The sequence below is a fragment of the Rhipicephalus microplus genome, chromosome 1 (genome assembly GCF_043290135.1).
Source record: "Rhipicephalus microplus isolate Deutch F79 chromosome 1, USDA_Rmic, whole genome shotgun sequence".
Lineage (NCBI taxonomy): Eukaryota > Metazoa > Arthropoda > Arachnida > Ixodida > Ixodidae > Rhipicephalus > Rhipicephalus microplus.
Genome location: NC_134700.1, coordinates 182,064,202 through 182,084,873, shown reverse-complemented (window position 1 = coordinate 182,084,873; position 20,672 = coordinate 182,064,202). Strand labels below are relative to the sequence as shown.

General features: G+C 42.6%; 1 protein-coding gene across 3 annotated transcripts in view; it reads left to right on the top strand.

Moving 5' to 3' along the window:
* The window catches only part of LOC119178542 (adhesion G protein-coupled receptor L2), an 81,942-nt gene that overhangs the window by 58,247 nt on the left and 3,023 nt on the right, over positions 1-20,672 (top strand). For all 3 annotated transcript variants that reach the window (XM_075888616.1, XM_075888626.1, XM_075888622.1), the window contains exons 4-10: positions 5,883-5,983; positions 6,060-6,077; positions 7,059-7,301; positions 9,177-9,285; positions 11,633-11,867; positions 14,774-14,941; positions 18,990-19,208. In XM_075888616.1, coding sequence (XP_075744731.1) covers positions 5,883-5,983; positions 6,060-6,077; positions 7,059-7,301; positions 9,177-9,285; positions 11,633-11,867; positions 14,774-14,941; positions 18,990-19,208 — 1,093 coding nt within the window. The remainder of the gene's footprint in view (positions 1-5,882; positions 5,984-6,059; positions 6,078-7,058; positions 7,302-9,176; positions 9,286-11,632; positions 11,868-14,773; positions 14,942-18,989; positions 19,209-20,672) is intronic.

The following is a 20,672-nucleotide window of genomic DNA, read 5'->3' as shown; positions in this document are numbered from 1 at the left end:
CGACAGCAAACGTTAAATTCCGAACGTGTACGAACTGGCTCTCTTTGTGCCACGCCGATTTGTTTCCTATCAGGTGATGGTTATGCTCACTGATTGGAATCATGGCCAGGACTATCCTCTCTGCGGTTTTCTTTCTTTTCCATTACTGTCTTTGACTTTTCAATGCGAAGCGTTTCTTGGCGAACTTCAGCGACTTTGAGCGTATCTATCTATCTAGCCGCTTACGTTTGGGTGATCTCGTGGACACCACTTTAACTTGGCGTGAACCAAATTTAGCATGGGAACGTAATATGGTTTCACGAAAAAGACGCACTGTTCAACACATGAATAATGCCACAATCCCGTCGCATAAGTCGTCAAACACTTCTCGCCAGACAATGGCACATACCCATGGGCGGGTATGTGCCGCTGGTATGTGGGTATGTGCCACAGGTGATTGACACTTAGTATCTACCCAGGAACGACGAGAACACACATGGACAATTTTAACGCGCGAGCCTAAGGAAACGCATGATATCGGTGGCGTCGCCTCAACGAATGCAAAGAATAAATGTCAGGGTCCCAGCTGGAATCGAACACAAGCATTCTGCTTGAAAATGAAGCATTTTATCACAAAGCTACGCCATGTCTCGGAGCTACTTCTCAAAGAGGCGCTAATCTTCGTGAAGCGTCAATAGCGGTCGCAGTGCTGCCTACCCAATTTTATAGACATTACATATGTACTCCTTTCTACAACCGTCACGCCGGTTTAACGTGAATTGCGTTTAATTGCCATGCGCTGAAGTTGATTTGTGTAACAGTGTCCAGGGTCAGCATCCTCACAAGCATCAGCGCTTTGTATCAGCTTCTGGTGCTGCCAATATGCATGTTCCAGTTGGCATCGTTGTGCAAAAGCAAACAACTGGTTATGTAAACATCTGTGTGGCCCGCCGCGGTGGTCTAGTGGCTTAGGTACTCGGCTGCTGATCCGCAGGTCGCGGGATCGAATCCCGGCTGCGGCGGCTGCGTTTTCGATGGAGGCGGAAATGTTGTAGGCCCGTGTGCTCAGATTTTGGTGCATGTTAAAGAACCCCAGGTGATCGAAATTTCAGGAGCTCTCCACTACGGCGTCTCTCATAATCATTTGGTGGTTTTAGGACGTTAAACCTCCATATCACTCAATCATAAAATCATCATGTAAAGATCGGCAACCCTTCAACGTATATACGTGCGTGCAACATTTGTATATATATTTAGCGCCATTTCTTGGCATGTCGCTCAATAAAAAATTGCAACATGGTCACCGTCCCTCCGCGTGCTTCGCATAATGTTGATTCTCAGGTACGTGGGATCTGCCGAACTTTTTTCTTTTTCTCTCAGTGCTATAATTATATTTTCTGTAATATGACACCAAAAGCACAGCTGTTTACTTTACTGCAGCCAAGTGGCAGACATATCGTTGGAGCTAGAACTAATACTATCAACATGCTTTTAAAAGACAAACCCGCCACGGTGGTATAGGCGTGACGGTGCTCGAGTGCTGACCTGCAGTTCGCGGGATTCAATCGTGGGGGTGGCTGCAACATTTTAGATGCACTAAAAAATGATTGAGACCCCTGTGCTACGACTTAGGTGCTCGTTAATTACTGCAAATGATGAAACTTTCGGAGCCCTTCACTACGGCATCTCTTATAATCATATCATGTTTTGTGGAATGCTAAACCCCCGTAATTATTGCTATATGCGCTTTCATGACCGCATAGTACCGGCCACATCTGCAAAAGGCTTGATGTGTTTACGAGAGCACCTCGACGGTGGCTAACAAAAACAATGTATGTGTATTTTCCTGAGAAACCAGTAGCAGTGTGCGCCAGTAGCAGTGTGCGAAGCATTCGTCGCCCTGAGGCGTATGTGTAGTGAGGCACATTTGCTGTTGTTTTTTACGATGCTACAAGAGTGGATAGCTATCACTATATAACGGATAGCTTACATTTGTCACGATCGGTACGATGTGAGTACATAAGGTTGACCTCACACTGGATCTGCCTTTCTTTCAAAATGTATTAACACATGTGCACATTTTTTCCTGATTATAATCCCGGCTTACTGACCACGTAGCGCTGCGCAGCACAACAACAACTAACAACAACGACTGTGAAAACCCACAGAAGACTCGGAAATGTTGTGCCTTTTCAAAACTCATGCGCTTCTACGGACTACAGCAATATGTGAACGAACGAACACGGTTTAACGCATCACTAGATCTTTTTCTAAGCAATATTGAAAGTTTTATTGTTCACACAAATGTATTTCCAGGAATTAGTGATCATAGTTCTGTTGTTGCGGAATTAAACGTTTCTAGATTACCTGCGCGTAAGCAACCCCCTCGCACTGTTTTCATGTACGACAGAAGGGACTTTGGAGCCATTTCTGAAGCGCAGGTCTTGTATTATCCCACTTTTTCATGCATATCGGAGTCACGTGGCATAGATGAATTGGGGCAAGTTTTCCGTGACAAGATTACAGAGCTGGTGAATATGCACGTACCTCAGAGGTGTCTAAGATGCAGAAAGAGACACAAACTCTGGTTCAACTCGGAGATACGCGAACGTGTTAGAAAAGCAGCTAATGCCCACTTAAAGTTGCTTAAAAACAAAACAGAAGTAAATGACACAAAGATCAAAAGTGTAAACAAAGAGCTTAAGATAAAATTGAAACAGGCAAAATTGGTCTTCTTTGACAAGCTAAACACAGATCTGAAGTGCAATCCAAAATTCTTTTGGAAGTATAGAACAACAGAAAAGATGACACAGGTATCCCTGACCTATTAACGGAGGAAAAAAATAAAACAGATGACTTGGAAAAAGCTTAAGCATTTAACGCCTACTTTCAGTCAGTGTTTTCAACAAGGACTGAACATTCACCAATATTATCTTTTAAAAATATTGGTAATGAAATGGCGGAAATTGAAATCAACAAAACTGGTTTGGATAGCCTCCTGCGTATACTCTGGACACCTCTAAGGCTACGGGGTCTGACGGTATATTACCTCATGTATACTTAGAAAATGTCATGTTATTATTGCACAATATTTATGCATAATGTACAAGTTGTCTCTAGACACCGGCGTGGTTCCAGGGGATGGGAAAACAGCAAATGTGGTTTCTGTGCACAAGGCAGGACGAAAAAAACAAGTACAAAACTCTCGTCTCATATCCTTCATGTCATCCTGTCGCAAATTGTTGGAACACGTTATATATAGCGCATTGTTCAAATATCTCGAATCTACCTGTTTTTTCACTCACTACCAGCATGAATTTCACCAGGGTCGTTCATGCGTGACCCAACTTACTGAATTTCAGCACGAAAGAGTGATTGCGCTTGATCGTAATAAACATTGTCGATGCATTGTTTCTCCATTTTCGCAAAGCATTTGATACGGTCGTGCATAATCTGCTAAAACTTAAACTTGCTTCATTGAATATTAATGCCAAGCTACATAGCTGGCTCCGGAATTATATTAGTGGTTGTAAACAGTGCGTTGTCATAAATTCTAAAATGTCTTCATATGTAAAAGTGATTTCAGGCGTGCCACAATGTAGCGTTCTGGGTCCGCTATTACTCTTAGTTGATATAGCAGATAACACAAATGATATAGCAGATAACATAACATCTAGCATTAAAATATCCGCAGATGATTGCGTCATCTACCGTCACATCACTTCAATTGCAGACACTGAAATATTACAAGATGACTTAGACACAGTAACACGTTGGCGCTCCACGTGGAATATGTGCTTAAATATCTCAAAAGTGTAACCATGTCAGGTTTGCAAAAAACATTTCAGAAATCCAGCGCACATACAGTATTGATGAAAAGGCAGTTAAAAAGTATCTGAGTGCCTTAAAATGATCCTAAATGCTAGTAGATAATGCTGTTTTTTTATTGGCAGAAACTTTCATTGTGATACTAACAAAGGTAAAGCGCAGGTCGCGGGTTCGAATCCCGGCTTCGGCGGCTGCATTTCCGATGGAGGTGGAAATGTTGTAGGCCCGTGTGCTCAGATTTGGGTGCACGTTAATGAACCCCAGGTGGTCGAAATTTCCGGAGCCCTACACTACGGCGTCTCTCATAATCATATGGCACTTACCAATCAATATCAATCAAAAGAGGTAAAGCAAACTCTCTACTTTCTGCATTTAAGGTCGATACTTGAATATGCTTGTGTTATTTGGGACCCGGCTCAAAAGTATCTAGCAGAAACAGTAGAAAAAATTCAAAACCAGGCAGCCCATTTCGTCAGCAAAAATTACAACCCATTTGCTAGTATACCAAAAATAAAGGCCTCATTAGGCTGGGAATCTCTAGAATATAGAAGACGGAAACATTGACTAGAACTTCTGCATAGTATATACTGTACCCTAACAGGAATCGAGAAATCAGAATACCTAATAGCACCAACACATCGTTCCACAAGTTGCCAACGCACTCATAAAACACGAGAATACGCATTCGAAACCCCAACTTTCGCCAACTTTTTTTTTATTGATATGATATATAGAGAGATGTTGGCACACCATTATGGCGCCGGCTACTCCTTAGCAGTTGAGTGAAACTTGAACACGTATCTTGAAGCAAAACATACTCCTTCTTTTTTAAAAAAAGTTAGAGACTGGAATGGACTTCCCAAAGATATCGTAAACTTGAGTGAAAACAGCGCTTATTTTTCATTATTCTGACCTTGTGGCATGCCTATTCACTTTTAGTACCTGTTTGCCACGTGTCATACTGTACTAAACCATTTTCTTTATTTATTTTTGTATTTATTATATGTTGTTTTATTTTGCACAATGCTTAAAGTGTCACTACCGCAGAAATGTTAGTAACCATATTGGACCATGTATGTATACACCTCCCCCCCCCCCCCCCCCTGCAGTAATGCCACTACGGCGTTGCAGGCACTCTGTAAATAAATAAAACTTACAATGACGACGACGACGACAACAACAACAACAACAACAACAACAACAAAAGAGGCCAAAGTGGCACCGAAAACTTTGCAAAGAAGGAAGCTTGATTGTATTAATTTGCCTCCTTTGCAGAAATTCGGGCACCACCTTGGTTTCATTTGATATTGTTGTTGTTGTTGTCGGCATCATCTTATGTCGTCATTCTTATTTTTCGTGTTTTTGTGTAAATTATAAAAATTATTGTCATGATGTGTAGATAGCTAGCTTTAATGTAACCTACCTTCCCATATTTTGCCAAATATGTAACAAATTCTGTGCAACAGTCAGAAGCCCATTGACCGGTTACAAAAAGCACTGATTTTAATCATTTGCACAATCCAATTGGGTCAGAAACGTCCTTCTTGCACATTTTCTTTCATTTCTTCAAGCCGTTCTATATACCCTCATGGCTGAGTATATTCCCACTGGTACCCCCAACGCCTACTCATTTAAGATTGGGATGGCCAAGAACGCAGAATACAATAACTGTGCCGTCGATGAGGCAGTGGAACACCTTTTGTGTTATTTCCCGACATACGCATACGAGAGGCTTAAACTGCGCGTTGTTCTACATCGACAGGATGGAAGCGATTTCCCGGTCGAGAAGGTTTTGGGACCATGGGGCAGCCAATCACAGTTCTGAAAGGCAACGAAAGCTTTGTTACGTATTATCGGGCACGCTGGTCTGATTCGTTGTTTGTGATGTTGAACGGGTAACTGTTAAAGCGTGTTTTCTCTTCTGCTCTATAACTTTCCTTCCCCCTTACCCAGTGCAGGTAGCCTACTGGACTCAGCTCTGGCTCACTTCCCTGCCTTTCTTCTATTCTTATTCTCTCTCTATCTCACTGGTACACCTCAACAACTTTCTCAACGCCTACTACTTGCGTTTACAGGCATTATGACGTGGTGCTGCAACTCCAGGGGATACTGGAAGACTCAGAGCCCGAACACGGCACAGTGCGTGCAGCCTTCAGTACTGTTGCTGAAGAGTCAGGTAGGGCACGCAATCGAGCTTACTTTGCAGCCAGCAGTAATAAGCTAAATTGGCTCTGCTCTGTTTCTTTTTACAGATCACAGCAAGCTCGAAGGCAAGTTGTTCAGGATTTCCCTGCTACTCGATACCGACAATTTGCACTCGATGGTAAACATCGAGTGAAAAAATTCCTTTCAATTTCATCAGCATTTTGTTGGTCCATAATCTTTCTTCTTTTCGCTCCAGCGGCAAACGTTATCCGCCTGCATTAAAATACATTTAAGCGTCTAATTACCGATTCGAGCACTTCTGCGCTCGTACATCGGAAGGTGAAAAGCACGTGCCAGGCATTGGTAAGGAGGTTATCAGTGAGCCACCACATTGAAACAGTAAATGCATCATTTTTTTTTCTTGTGTAAATGCCTGGCCTATGGCATACTAGGAGCCGTCGGATCAAATTCTCGCATTATTAGTTTTTTTAACCTCGTTTTGTATGCGCTGTCTTTTTACTAATGCCAGAGAGAGGCCGCTTTATGGGTTTTTTGCTTATTTCCTTTTTTATGTAAGTTTCGGTATTTGTAGCAGCTTGTAGAAATAATAATAATAATAATAATAATAATAATAATAATAACAACAACAATAATAATAATAATAATAATAATAATAACAATAATAATAATAATAATAATAATAATAATAATAATAATAATAATAATAATAATAAAAATAATCTAAACATTTTCTTGATGTTTTCGTTCTCGTTGTTACACTTTATGCCTCTTACGATATTTCGCCGCGCATAGCAAGTTACAAAGAACATTGTTAACTTAGTGAAACTTTTTGTCTTCAACCTCTTTCTTTTTCTATCTCTCACTCATCCAACCCGCCGATTAATGGCCTACTACTGCTACGCCCACATCATGGCACTTATGCCGACGCCTTGGCTAGGGTCACCCCACCACATCATTAAGTTGATAAACTCTGCCAAAGCGAGCTCGCAAATAAACAGATTCCAATGCTTTGAGCAGCCTCACTCGCAAAAAAAAAAAGCTTCTCCGCAGTGTTTTACCCAGTCAGTGCCGCCTCTGCACAGCAGAAGTACTTGGCCGACATCATCGAGACGGTGAGCGATTTCGTGGGCAACAACTCGCTCGAGGTCGGCGGCGATCTGGTGGCCATCGTCGACCTTCTGGACATGGGCGTGGCGAGAAGCGACACTGGGGACAACTACCCAGGACGCATCGCCAGCGCCGCGCAGGCGCTGCGCGTAGGCGGTCTCACGGCCTCCACGGTCGACGCACTGCTCAGCCGCGACAAGCCATGGAACGAGGTGCCCGCGGTGCGTCCCATAACGTCGTTGATAAGCGCGCTCAAATATTAGACGCGAGTGCACACCTTATAAAGTCCTCTACGAAATGTCGACATACGGCATCTCAATGCCTAATTTACGGCCGCGTGCGACGATATGAATGTCAATATACAGACGTGAATAATTGTGCGTACTGCCATATATGGGTCCATAAAAACGTGTATTGGCTAATTAAGACTGTATGCTGTGGTATATGAATTCAGAGTGCGTCTAGTATATGCTATATACGCGTACTTATAAGCCCGTATACTGTCATATAAGAATGCAAGCTAGGCTTTATATACCCGCTTGCAAACGTGGTATTTAGTTTATTGCTACTAATGACTAGGGAAGCCTTATGATATACAGATGTCAGCTTATTTGAGAACAAAAAACACGCAATTTTAGACAACGTTTATTGAAGCCACGATACTCGTGCACCTAGAATCTCGTCGCGTAGCAACGCTCATGAGGAAACGGCCGGAAATGACCCTGTAGATAACAGCGTTCGGTTCCATGTTTGTGTTTTCTTTTTCTATGAGGTTATTGATGGATAAGAATTTGCACCGACTCTTAAAAGCTACTGTCGTCACTATATATATATATATATATATATATATATATATATATATATATATATATATATATATATATATATATATATATATATATATATATATATATATATATATATATATATATATATATATATATATATATATATAAAGATGAATGGCATGGATGGGGCATTGACACATTCACTTGAGTTCCGAGTTACTTTTTTTCTTTTTTTATGTGTAAGACTTGTGTATCTGCATCGTCTTAAGTGCATATTGTGTTGCTTGATTTTTCTATTGAAGTATTCCATTTTTAGCACTCATGTGGTACATGATATGTCGAAAAATTTTATTGTTTGTTGTATCTGCAAGAAATGTGAATCTCACTAACTACAGGTGCAGACGCCTTTGTCAGGCGTATGAAATGCCTCTTTCCTTTGTTTCCTTTTTCTTGTATTCCAAAAAATAAAATAGATACAAATACAAATACGAAAAACAAATTGAAACAGTAACATCTCAGTTCTTGGGAGTTAGTAACAGCAACCATAAACTAGTATTGCCAATAGTGTGGTTGGTTAAATATTTAAACGATATGCTACCGTGATGTGAAGTTACTTCAATCATACAGCCAACTTGTTTGCATTTGTTTTCAAACGTCGCAAGCGCATGAGAGGTTACGAAATGCTTTATTTGGCGGTGTCTTGCAGTACCAAGATAATATATTTCAGCTTCACGTTACGTTCGTGCACTGCGGCCAGATATTCAATACAGCATAGATGTAAGAACGTCGGCAAAGCCTGAATTAGAATGCCGTCTTCGTGTTTCCCAGAATACCAGTCACTAAGTGTAGTATTGCTCACAATATTTGGAGAGGTTTGCATTCAAGCTAACACAATATCAAAGAAAGTCATTCGGATATGACTGAAAGAGGTGTGAAAGTTATGTGGTGATTCCCAGGCATTTAAGATGATCTCCATTACTGTGTGTTATCACTTCAAATAATTCTGCATGCATGCACTGTTTCAACATCTAATCATCACAAATTTTTTAAAACTTTCTTAAGTCGGCTTTTGTTCAGAACGTATTGCTGGCTAATTTGCACATAGTCGTTGTTTGCATGATGACCGCTTGGTGAAGAAAGCGTCTGCAATAATTGAACAATACAGTAGTGAGCATAAGTTTACTCATAGTATAAAAAATAAATTATTTCCTATGTTGTGCACCATGTACAAAAGTTCAGAGGGAAGAGATGATCCTTCAGGAGACCCCATGACCATATATAACTGTTCGCTTTTTTTTTGTTTCACAGCAAACGCGCCACAGCTGTGCCACGACTCTATTGCTGATCATGGATGTCGCCGGAATAATCCTCAGTGCTGCCAGCAGTGAACAAAAGATTCTCGCTTTTATCAACTTCCGTAAGTGCAATGTTATCGCCCCACTTGCTGACAATGGTGGTGCAAAGAAACCCCCGACGGAGTCATGGAGGCATAGAAAACATACATAGTGTGTGGAAATAAGAAACACCCACCTTTCTTCCGCTCTGGCAGTAGAATGCATCTCGCACAGGTGAGCAGGTGTGTCACTGGCGTTATCTTAGTTTACCTTGCCTCCTATTTAGAACAATAATGTTAAAATCTATACAATTTAATTATATTTGATTCGCATAACATGTATCCTGTGGCAATACATGACAGAAGCAAAAAACAAAATAACGCCATAACACTACCACACGTTAGCTCAAATGAAGAGATAAAACTTGCGCGCACATTCCGTCCACAAATAGCGACAGATAGAGGCAAGAAAAAGGTAAGAAAAATATTACTAATAATACAAGTTCCTGCGGTGCCATATCATTCTCTAGTTTCTGAACTCATACATTTCATAGTGCGTGAGTACAAAATATGCGTCTTCCTCAAAACACAAAAAGGATAAGAAATAGCTATTTTCAAAACGAAAAAGAAAAGTAATTAAGAAAATCAATAAAGTAGAAAAAGGGAGGGATTTTTTTTAGTTTAGTTCAGAATAAACAAGTGAATTGAACGGGCTTAGATAGTTACGCAGTCAAAGTAAATTATCACCGTGAGAGATACAGACGGCCAAAATAAACCGAATAAAGAGTCTGAGCGGTCGTAAGCTCCGAGTGTTAAGGAACACTAAGATGAAGGCTCGAAAAGAGCAGGGGGTCGTTGTGCGGGAATCGTCGCATGACTGCAGCAACCTTCTTCGTTTTTAGCCAGGTTAACGTGATTTAATTAGCTCTCACCCGGTGTTTTGCGCCATGCGAGATTATCGCGAGAACATGCCCAATTTGTGAGCACTTACGTGCGACCCCTTTTAGGCCAGCTATAAACACGAGTGTCGTCGAGCCGAGAGCCGACTTCAGTGTCTCGGTGAATCTACATGAAATTTTCCCGTACTGCTTACGAAAAGCACTTCCACGAGTCTGCAGTAACGTGCCACACAGTGTATTCTTCGTGGCGCCTTGCTTTACGCCAGCAGTGCTTGCTTGGCTTCAGACCAACTTCGAAGAGCAAAATATTCCTGCATGCAAACGTAAATCAAGGGGAAGGACCTCACTGAATCCTCATTGTACTTTCAAATGCACGATAGCACGAAGCAAGCTGGGGATTTTCACCCATGTATTTCTCCGTAGTCGTAGAATATGTGGTTGTCTGATTAGTATAATCGAATAGTGGCACGTCAAACTACACTTCGTGCATCCAATATATTCAAAGGAATATTTACATTTCCGAAAAACTTATTTGACTTTTGCGTCTTTTTTGTTACTTAGTCAAGAGCGCAAAAAATAAATAAAACGAGAAGTAAAAAGGAAAAAGAGCGCTGGTCCAGATCTGACAGTCAACCGTAACATATATTGCGCAACATAATGTTTCAATGACATCGGCCGCGCATCCTGTTTGCAGGATAGTCCGATTAGAATGGTTAAACTAACAAGGCAATGAAATATTCGCGAACTAAAATAACTGAAGTTTTCGGAAGTATTTGTTGTGTTAGCTGGCGAAGACAGTTAATGCGTTTGCTATTTTCTTAAGTTTATTTTCAAATTGAACCTTCCTTTACACTCGTTATGTAATCAATGTTACTTAAGCATGATTTTGTGGTAAAAATGTTTCAGTTGTTAGTCAGCGCTTGCATCGTGTTGTTATTCTTCCTTCCTACTTTTTCCTCTCTCACACACGCGCCGTTAGTGAATGGTACGCTTACGAGAAAAATAAGTTCTCTCACACTAGCGAATTGCTGCTTCACGATTCCGAAAAGACGACGTTTGCTCAGAGAGGATATTTCACAAGCGATAAAACGCTCGAAAAGAAAAGGTAGCTGCCGGCGCCCCTTTGAAGTTACCGCGCCAGACGCCATGCCATCATAGATATTGATCGTGTCTATTGTGCTATAAGGCGCTTCTAATCGGTCAAAAGAAAGTGCATCGTCGTTTGAGAGAACCATAGACCCAAAAAATAAGCAGTTTCAGATAATTTCGTAGAGCCAATGTGGCCTACATACTTTGAAATCCGTGATCTCACGAACGAACATTTTGGTGGAAATTTTGTAAGTAAGACTTTTGACGATTTCGTCAACTGTTAGTGAGCCTACGGTGGCGGAATGAACAATGCTAAACACCTAAGAATATAACTTAGCAGCGTAAACTAATTTATTGTTTTACTTTAGTGTCCCATTAAGTGTGCAACCCTACCAACCAGTCCAGTTGTCCGCCTTAGTGAACTTCGCTTCCTTCACACGCAGAGATGAACATAATCTCAAGCACGACGACACACATCGCCAATCAGACGATGCTCCTGCCCGCGCCCGGTAACACATCCAACCGATCGTACAGCACGGCGCAACTCCGCATCGCCCGCAACTCGAGCGGCGCCGAAGAAGATTCACCGCTCGGCCCCGCTGGCGAAGACGGTGCAGCCGACGTCGTCATCGTGTTTACCGAGTTCCCGCGGCTCGACAAGCTCCTCCTCGACGACGGGTGAGAGCGAGGCCACCAGGGCGCGCTCGATCGGTGTTTTCCCAGAAACAGCGGGACGGCTGTCCCAGCTTTGTGTGTTCCGCTGGCGCCGCTTGGTGTATGTACCTACTCGCGTGGGTGGCCCTGGGTATATGAGGCTCTCAGGGACATCAGCAGGGTGTCTCCGAGTTTGACCGTAAGATTGAAAGACGCACCACCACCGCGGCTGCGTACGCCGCTTGTTAGAAGCACGCCTGTCGATGTTTCTCCTTGGACTTCGATGGGTTCCACTAAATGTCCCGAATTCGCTGTGACAGCCGGCCTAACTTCCCGACTAACGTTTCTGAGAACCCAGTTGTCGTTCCTCGACATTGACCCATATTCATTCCCTCACTGACTTTCTCTTTCAAGTTTGCAATTGTGTAGCTACTGTCGGACGTCTCGGCAAGTACCTAACATCTCGCTACGTTTGTCAGACTGTCCCTGAACTGAGTAAATATATGCCGCTGGGTAAAGCACGTCACTTGCGGAGGTAAAGTTAGACAGTAGAAGCTAAAATGATACGACGGCGGCTACACTTGAGCGAGATTCGGCCTTCGGCTAAGCAGCCGTTCAATGACGCTTAAAGATTTACAGTAAGACTGCGCAGAGAAGTTGGAACGGAATGGTTGGTTAACAAATGTTACACGCCGTTCTGTCGAGGTGAGAAAGAAAATGAACTCAGTGAAGTCTCCAACGGTAGCCGCCTAACTTGGAGAAGTAGCAATCTAACAATGCTGCGCAACAAGTGTCATGGAAGTAGCTCAATAGATTGTCAGCCCATTTGCTACTCAGTGGGTCTGTTCGCTAGGCTTCTTAGAGGTTGGATTAGGGAGACTAAACTTCATTTCGGAAAAGCATCGCCGTGAGAAAAAATACTTAGTCGCGGAAATCATGTCATTCAATGGTTTAGCTGTTCGATCCGACTAACTTATGGCAACACAATGGCATCATCACACAACACACAGAAGTGGAAGAAACAGAATAGCCGCTTCTGTGGCAAAGAGAGTGCTTCGACGTGCGCGCGCCTCCACATTGAGACACTCTAGTGGCAAAGGGTGAAGGTGCAGCCTGGCTCAATATAGGCAGAAAACACGGCAAAAAACGTCGATACAAGGTACAGAAGACATAACAAAACGTCAAATTAAAAGCGAGAAATGGAACGGAACTACTAGATATTCGCTCTTGAACAGTATGGTTTGAATAAAATGAATATTTGTCATGAACTACCACATATGGAAATTGGCAGATCCTGGGATAGATTTCGAAACTTCATCTATGTGTTTTTGAAATCAATTTCTGCACGAATGTGGTGACCTCACAAGTGATCGCATGAGTCACGCCAAGTTAATAGACAAGGAAAATAGCTTTGTCAAGAAAATTAAGACTACGTTTTGTAACCACACTGGCCTTGCTGGCGTCGCAAGAGCGTACGAAAAAGAAAACTAGTGTTAATTTACGGGAAAGACGTTCGCCCTTTCGTTTGTTACAGTTAGCCTATTTCTTTCAACAGATGCTACTTTGCAAGTTTGCATAGCACAATCATGTAAGCGTAACAAGGATACCACATACAGAAGCGCTGAAAACACTGGCGCGGGTTAGATAACGTATTTTTTTTTCTGAATAACAGATAAAACACTTGTAATAAGTGTAAACGTATTAGTATAAATATATAAATAAATAAATAAATCGAACTTTATTTTTCATGAACAGAATAATGAAAGTACAATGATTATTTGGGCCTATAGCCTAAAACGGCTAGTGACTGCTCCGATACAGAATGTACAGGATAGCTGTGAAGGATCAAAAAATGATCATACAGACAATACATGTACACAGAAACAGCGGCTACTAGAACTTTTCTAATTTTAATATAAAAAAATGTAATATTTGCTTTCGATTGAGAAGGAACACAAAAAAAATTGTGAAAGAACGTGTGCAGTGCCGGCTTTGTAGACAAACTTGTTAGAGAAATCTTCTTCTGATAATGTGTACATTTTCATTATTCGTATGTCTGTTCAAACTCGTTTCCAAAGCTATTTTAAACACCTACATGCCTGTTGCCAATGAGACGGTTGTGACCACAGTAGTTCTATAATAATCGATGGTTGGAAAATGGATGAAGAATGTATGACACGTTGATTGAAAAACCCGTACTGTCTACTTCATTAACTTTCGCCTCCAATCCTAGAACGCGTCATAACAATACCACCACCTGTTTTGCATTCCATGCATTCGAAGGAGAATCATCCATCACCGTTGACAAGCTAGGCAACATCATTTCGCCCCGACAAAGATGAGACGAAAGATATATAATTAATACGCGTGGTATACCAAGCAAAATTTGAGGCCACACACATTTGCTTCTCGCTGAAGAAGGCACTTTTACCATACCACCGGCCACATTTTGCTTTTTGGGTGCGGTTTCTTTGTACGTGACGGAACGGTGCTTGCGAAAATTGCCTTTGCGCGAATGAAACAAATTTACGCCTGCTGTGTGTCTTCACAAATTTTTATGCGGCAGAAGCTTCATAAAAATATTTTACTAAAGAGAAAGCTTTTACTGTGTTGAACAGCCCCCTCAGAAGAGTAATTCGTAATTGCAATAATTGTATTTGTATATACTTTTGAAACCACTGAAGTTATTTGGATGCTTCTTAAAATCGAATTGAAAGTCAGTGTGAGAGGTGCTTGTTTCTTTGTCAACGCTTATTTGGCTTGCGGGCATAAATAAAATTCTCCAACAAATATTTATTTTCATCAAAAGCCAGCTTTAGTTTTAAGCTGTAAACAGCCACATATGCTTTCGCATCTATAAACTTAGTGAATCTAGCCTAAATTTTCGACCAATTGTCCCATGGTGCTTTTATATAATGACGTGGTTGCAGGGCAGACATAGGAGATCCTAAGCAGGAACTGAACTCTCCGGCCATCAGCATCAGAGTGGGCAGTGAGGCGCCGGGCTTGGTGCTGGGCGCGCACGTCGAACTGGCTCTGCCCATGCTGCACCCCGACGCAGAGAACCCCACATGCGTCTTCTGGGACACTCTCATCAAGTACGCGTAAAATCTTTTTCATCGCTGCTGCAAGCAAGTCAGTCATGAGCGAGTAAAAGCCAGAACATCTCGCACGTAATGGCGAAGATATATATATACTGCGTCCTTCTTTTTAAATGCGGTTCTTAGCGCCTCGAAATACGCTGACCATGCAGCTTCTGCACGTATAACGCCTATTCGTGAGTGTTTATATTAGCCTGCACTGCAGTACTTTAATCAAATTCTCCCGATGATTCTGCGAAAAACTACTGAAAGCACGGATGCTTGGAGATCTATTTAGGTGTTCTGCACAATGGTAAGAAGTTGTGCTTTCACTACTTCGTTGAGCTGTCTTAGAGTTCTTCCTTAATTCTGCATTCTTCACATAATTCCTATTCCGCGATCAAGGCCAATATACAGTGACATTGAAAAAGCGTATTACGTTTGCACAATATTTTTTAGACATCTCCAAGGCTAAAATCTTGAAACTTGTGCCGATAGAGCGGGAAAGACATTTATACGAGATCGGCCTTCAAGCTGTCAATACTCTTGGTATATAGTACGAATGCAGTAGCAATCTCTTATCTTCTTCCTTTCTGATTATCTCCTTTAGTCTTAAAAAAAAAGCGAGAATTCATTCAACACATATCTTTCTTACTAAAGGCTACCTTACTGAAGGCAAACTTAACGCCCAATCTGAATTAAGAAATACCCTCAAACTAGAGATAAGCGATATTCCAGCAGCCTACTGTGTAGTCAGTACTCAGCTAGAGGTACTCAAGTATACTCAAGTGCTCATTTCCTCTCCGGTAAGCTTTATCGGACGGCGGCTTTCCTACCCCGTACGCTTTCTGGAATATTGCGCAAATTGCTGCAAACACAACACTCGATCCTAATAGCGCTCTTATCTCTGTCGTTGTGGCCCGGCGTTCTGCGTTTGGAGTTGTTGCAGTTTTCTCCTTGTTCGCTCGCTCCTAAAAGCACACACTTGTCATTGGAAAAAGGATGAGGTGCAGGCGTAACACTTGATTTAAGTGTTTTTAAGTTCTGAGCGCATTAGGTGGCCAGGATGTCGCATACTGTGATCGTATGCTGTCGCCATCACTTGGCGTAACGCAGGTAAAAGCGCATATGAAGCATTGGTCTCACACACACCTCAGTTAGCGAGCCACAGTCACAAAACTTCATCCCGTGAGGGCCGGGACAGCATATAATGTCGGAGATGTGGGGGTGGGGTTGTAATTTCGAATTTGAAGAAAACGTTAGTAAACGGTGCCACTTAGAAGCAGATTTTTGTCACGTTTTTTATATGGCTCACTTCTGACGGGGACTCGATGCAATGTTTCGAGAAACATGGAAACTGACCTTCTAATCACTGCAACCAGGACGCTGATTCTGAAACACTGTTTTTCGGGCAAAGCTCTTGAGGGTCGTGCCATGTCCGCCGTCGACCCTGATGACGATGTCGCTGATGACGATGATGAACAAGCGCGTTGTGAAGCAAGCATTCTCTTTCTTACATCATGCCACAACACATGCAAGGTACCCACCACACGTTATGACGATGTCGACGACACTGATGACGATAAAGAACAACCGCGTTCTAGACCACACATTCACCTTCTGCCTTCGTGGCGCAGCACATGCAAGGTACCCGCTATACACCATGAAGATGGTGATGGCACTGATGATGATGAACCAGAGCGTTTCATGCCCCACATTCTCTTTCTGCGATCACGGCACAGCCCATGAAAGGTAACCACTACACATTATGACGATGTCGATGACACTGATAACGATAAAGAACAACCGCGTTCTAGACCACACATTCTCCTTCTGCCTTCTTGACGCAGCACATGCAAGGTACCCGCTATACGCCATGACAACGACAATGACACTGATAACAATAATGATCACAAACAACGAGGTTTGTGCAGCATATGACGTCTCGATATGCTCTACGATGCAGTTCGTACGACTGGAAACAACCAAAAACCACCAGGGGAGCGTGCCCAGATCTCGTATTTGCCAACTTCCGGCTAGATCTGATATCAAAAAGCTCTAATAATGAAGGTGAAATGAAATTCACAACTTACCAAAACATGCAAGTTGTGACCAATAAACCATTCTGAATAACTTGACATCACTTTGACACTAATTTACATGCGGCAATGACACGGGTGATTTAGGGAAACGCCGAACGATCCCACTGCTTCTCCCCCCCCCCCCCCCCCCAATCGTCATTCACTCCGTGAAATCGCCGTGATTTTTTGTTCCGCTGTAATGCTTTAGAGCAAGTTTGGCCGCATGGGGGGCGTGAAGATGACAACGATTGAGACCAAGTGCGGCTTTGCAGCTCATGAACGGGATGAAGACCGTGACGGGCGGGAAGGGCCACTAAACAAGTGTCCGGGAGCCACATGCGGCCCAAGAGCCACTTGTTTGAGATGCCCACCAAACACGTCTACTTCTTCTTGTTCTTCGAGCGCTTTGATGATGATTTTAACCCAGGCAAAGCCACATATAGCTTAGCCATATGCAGCATATTGAGCGCACGCTTTCGCCCTTTTAAAGTATTGCTGCTTTTCTTCTTTGAACGCCTCGAGGATGATGTTAAGCGCGGAGCACTGTAAGTGAAACGGCGAATAAAAATAGAAAAGTAAGGAGGAGCGAGTGAGAAATAGAAGGAGAGAGAAAGCTGAAAAATGAAATAAACAATAGAAAAAAGAGAAATAAAGAGAAGAAAAGAAAAAATTGGGAGATCCAAAAGGAAGAGAGTATAGGAAAGAAAGAGAAAACACAATACAAACAAAGAACACTGCCTAGCTCCGCAGAATTCCGCCAGGCTCGGCACCACATGTGCGACCTTTCTCTCTTTTTTCTATTATTTACTTTTGAGTACAGCATCATAAGTGCGATCACCTTATAGTCATCGTTGATATCGATAAGCCGTAGGTAAGTAGTAGTACTGCGCTCAATGGACGAAAATGTTCTTGCGGCTGCTTCCAGCTTGCATAAGTGATACACAGCCAATTAGGCTACGTATGTGACTGTTCACAAGTCCGTTTCTTCAACAACTAGCTACATGGGACTACAAGTCAGCTCTGCTTGTATGAGCAATCCTCACTGGTCACATAATTATTTCGTTGCAAGCGGAATACAATATATCAAAAGAGTAGAGAAATAAATAGAAGGAAGAGACAAGGAGATTAACCTAGAAAAACTGGTTTGCTACCCTGTACAGGGGTGGGGAAATAAGGGTGGGAAAGAGGACGGAGATAGAGAGATATAAAATAAATTATAAAAAATTCACATACACACACATGCAGCGAGTTCCGATGACAGTCGTTTTGACAGGCCGGTTGAACGCAAGAAGCGCAAGAGCGCCTTCACAGCCTTCTGCGACATAAAGTCCTGTCGGTAGCACAGGATTCTTTCTTCCGAAAGAGTCTGGTTGTCCAGTTTGTCTACAGTGCATTGCAGAGTGACTGTCTCTGCGAGCAGTATTGTGAGCATTCATGCAGAATGTGCCAAGTTGTTTCATCACTGCCACAATGGTCACATGCAGCAGTGTCAGCTATTCCTATGTGGAACGCGTACGCATTGGTAAATGTGACATCCAACAATAATCTACACAGCATAATTACGTAACTTGATATAGCAGTGCCTAGGCCGAGTTGATGATGTAATAACGACATGAATGCACCAGTACAAATTCAATGGGTATAGCGTAAAAGGGCATAACATATATTGCCTGTTTTGTGCCCTCGCCTCTGTCTTCCTTCAATTTGCACTGTGCAATCGGGTCACATTTAAGAAAGTCAGAGCCTCCGTATGTGAGCGGAAACGTCTTTGGTCTCATTTTTTTTTTACATTTGGCCGGCACCTTTCTTCTACATCCGACTATGAGCATTCATGACCAGACCAGATTTTTTTATCTTTTGATTACATTACGAAAAGATTTGGCGCTATTTCTGCTTGCAAAATAGCGACATAATGATTCTTTCGTGATTCTTATATCGCGTTATCGATGCTGCTGTGTTTTTTTTTTACTTTGCAACACGTACAGTGAATGGAGCCCTGACGGATGCCAGGTTGGGAGACGTAACGGCACCCACGTGGTCTGCTTCTGCCAGCACCTGTCCAACTTCGCCGTGCTTATGGACCTGCATGGAGCGTTGCCGAGAGACGAGCGGTCGACCCTGCCCCTGAGGATCATTACCTGGACAGGTTGCAGTGCGTCTGTTCTTTGCCTATGCCTCTGCGTCACTGTGTTCGGCTGCTTCAGGTATGTCACATATTAACACTGCGATACTTCTTCACCAGTGATTGCAAAAAAGTCATTGGCGCAATCTTTGGCGATTTCTCATTTGAAGTTCTTGGTCGAGAATGTCTCGCGTAGCTGTAGTAAAGATCCTAGGTTCGCACTATTGCGGTTACTACACAAAGTTATTAGGCATAAGAAGGTGAAGTGACGAACTGCGGCTCTTATACTAAAGCATGGCACCCTTGCGAAAATGTAGGTCCGGTCCCGGCCGGCGAAAAGTTGTTTTTTCGTTCACTTTACTTTCTTCACATCTACATCACAGTTACTACAAAAGGCTTAATACAGTACGAAAATGGCCCCATTACCCCCTGGTTTTCAATGATTTTGTGTCAAGCAAAGAAACAATCTCTCGAAATTCACGTTTCGAATTCGTTGAAACTGCGGCGTAATTCAGAAGTGCACACATGTTTATTTCCTCACTCAACAGTTACTTTTAGGAACCCGAGCACCAACCAAGTTACCACGTGGTAAGGTTATGAGCAACTGCAACACACTTAATGAATAGGGTTTTCGGAATGCTTTGACCGAAGTCCACTAGCTAAGTGGCTAAGGGGGCTAAGGTACTTTGCTGGTTACCCTCAGCTTGCGGGATCGAATCCCGGCCGCGGCAGCTGCATTTCCGATGGAGCCAGGTATGCTGTAGGCACGTGGGGTCAGATTTGGGTGCACGTTAAAGAAACCCCGGTGGTCAAAATTTCAAGAGCCCTCCACTACGGTGCCTCTCATAAGTATATGATGGTTTTGGGATGTTAAACCCCACATATAAGTCAATCAGAGTTCACAAACTACATTTAAAGTGGCACAGTTGCTACCAGCGTGACGTGGACGGGCACAAATATTCGCTGCTAGAGAGCAACCATGAAGCATTCCGATTGGGCTTGTTACAATGGGCTGGCCGATTACAATGCGCACGGCTTGAGTGCTCAACAAAGCACGCTCATCATATTTATCGAACGGTGAAAGAGTCGAACCATCAGATTGTGACATATTGACAGTAAACATTCCAAAAAGGATTATTTGAAGGTCTTTTCGTTTCCTAGGCTTTTTGTATAATCGCAGATAGCCCGAAATAAAACTCTGACGCACCTAACATCCTGTAGAGCAAATTTTCAATTCATGTATCGGTTCCTTCATTGTACCTACTGCGTTGATGCTTTTTCGCCTTACCGCTCAGTAAGTTTGCCTTGTGATGAGCCACCTCCGGGTGCACTTGTATTTGAGTTAATAACGCAGGGCCTGTATTCAAATTTTTTTTCTTGAATAGAAAATGAACGAAGAATCTTTTTATCTCCTTAACCGATCTTTTCTTGCACGAACATCGAAGTGTAGCTTGACAAACAAAGCAATATAAAACAAGAACAAGTGGTTCGGCAGCTGGGATAATAGCCACTCTGTACTGTCTGTCCACTGCAACTACTGACCGCA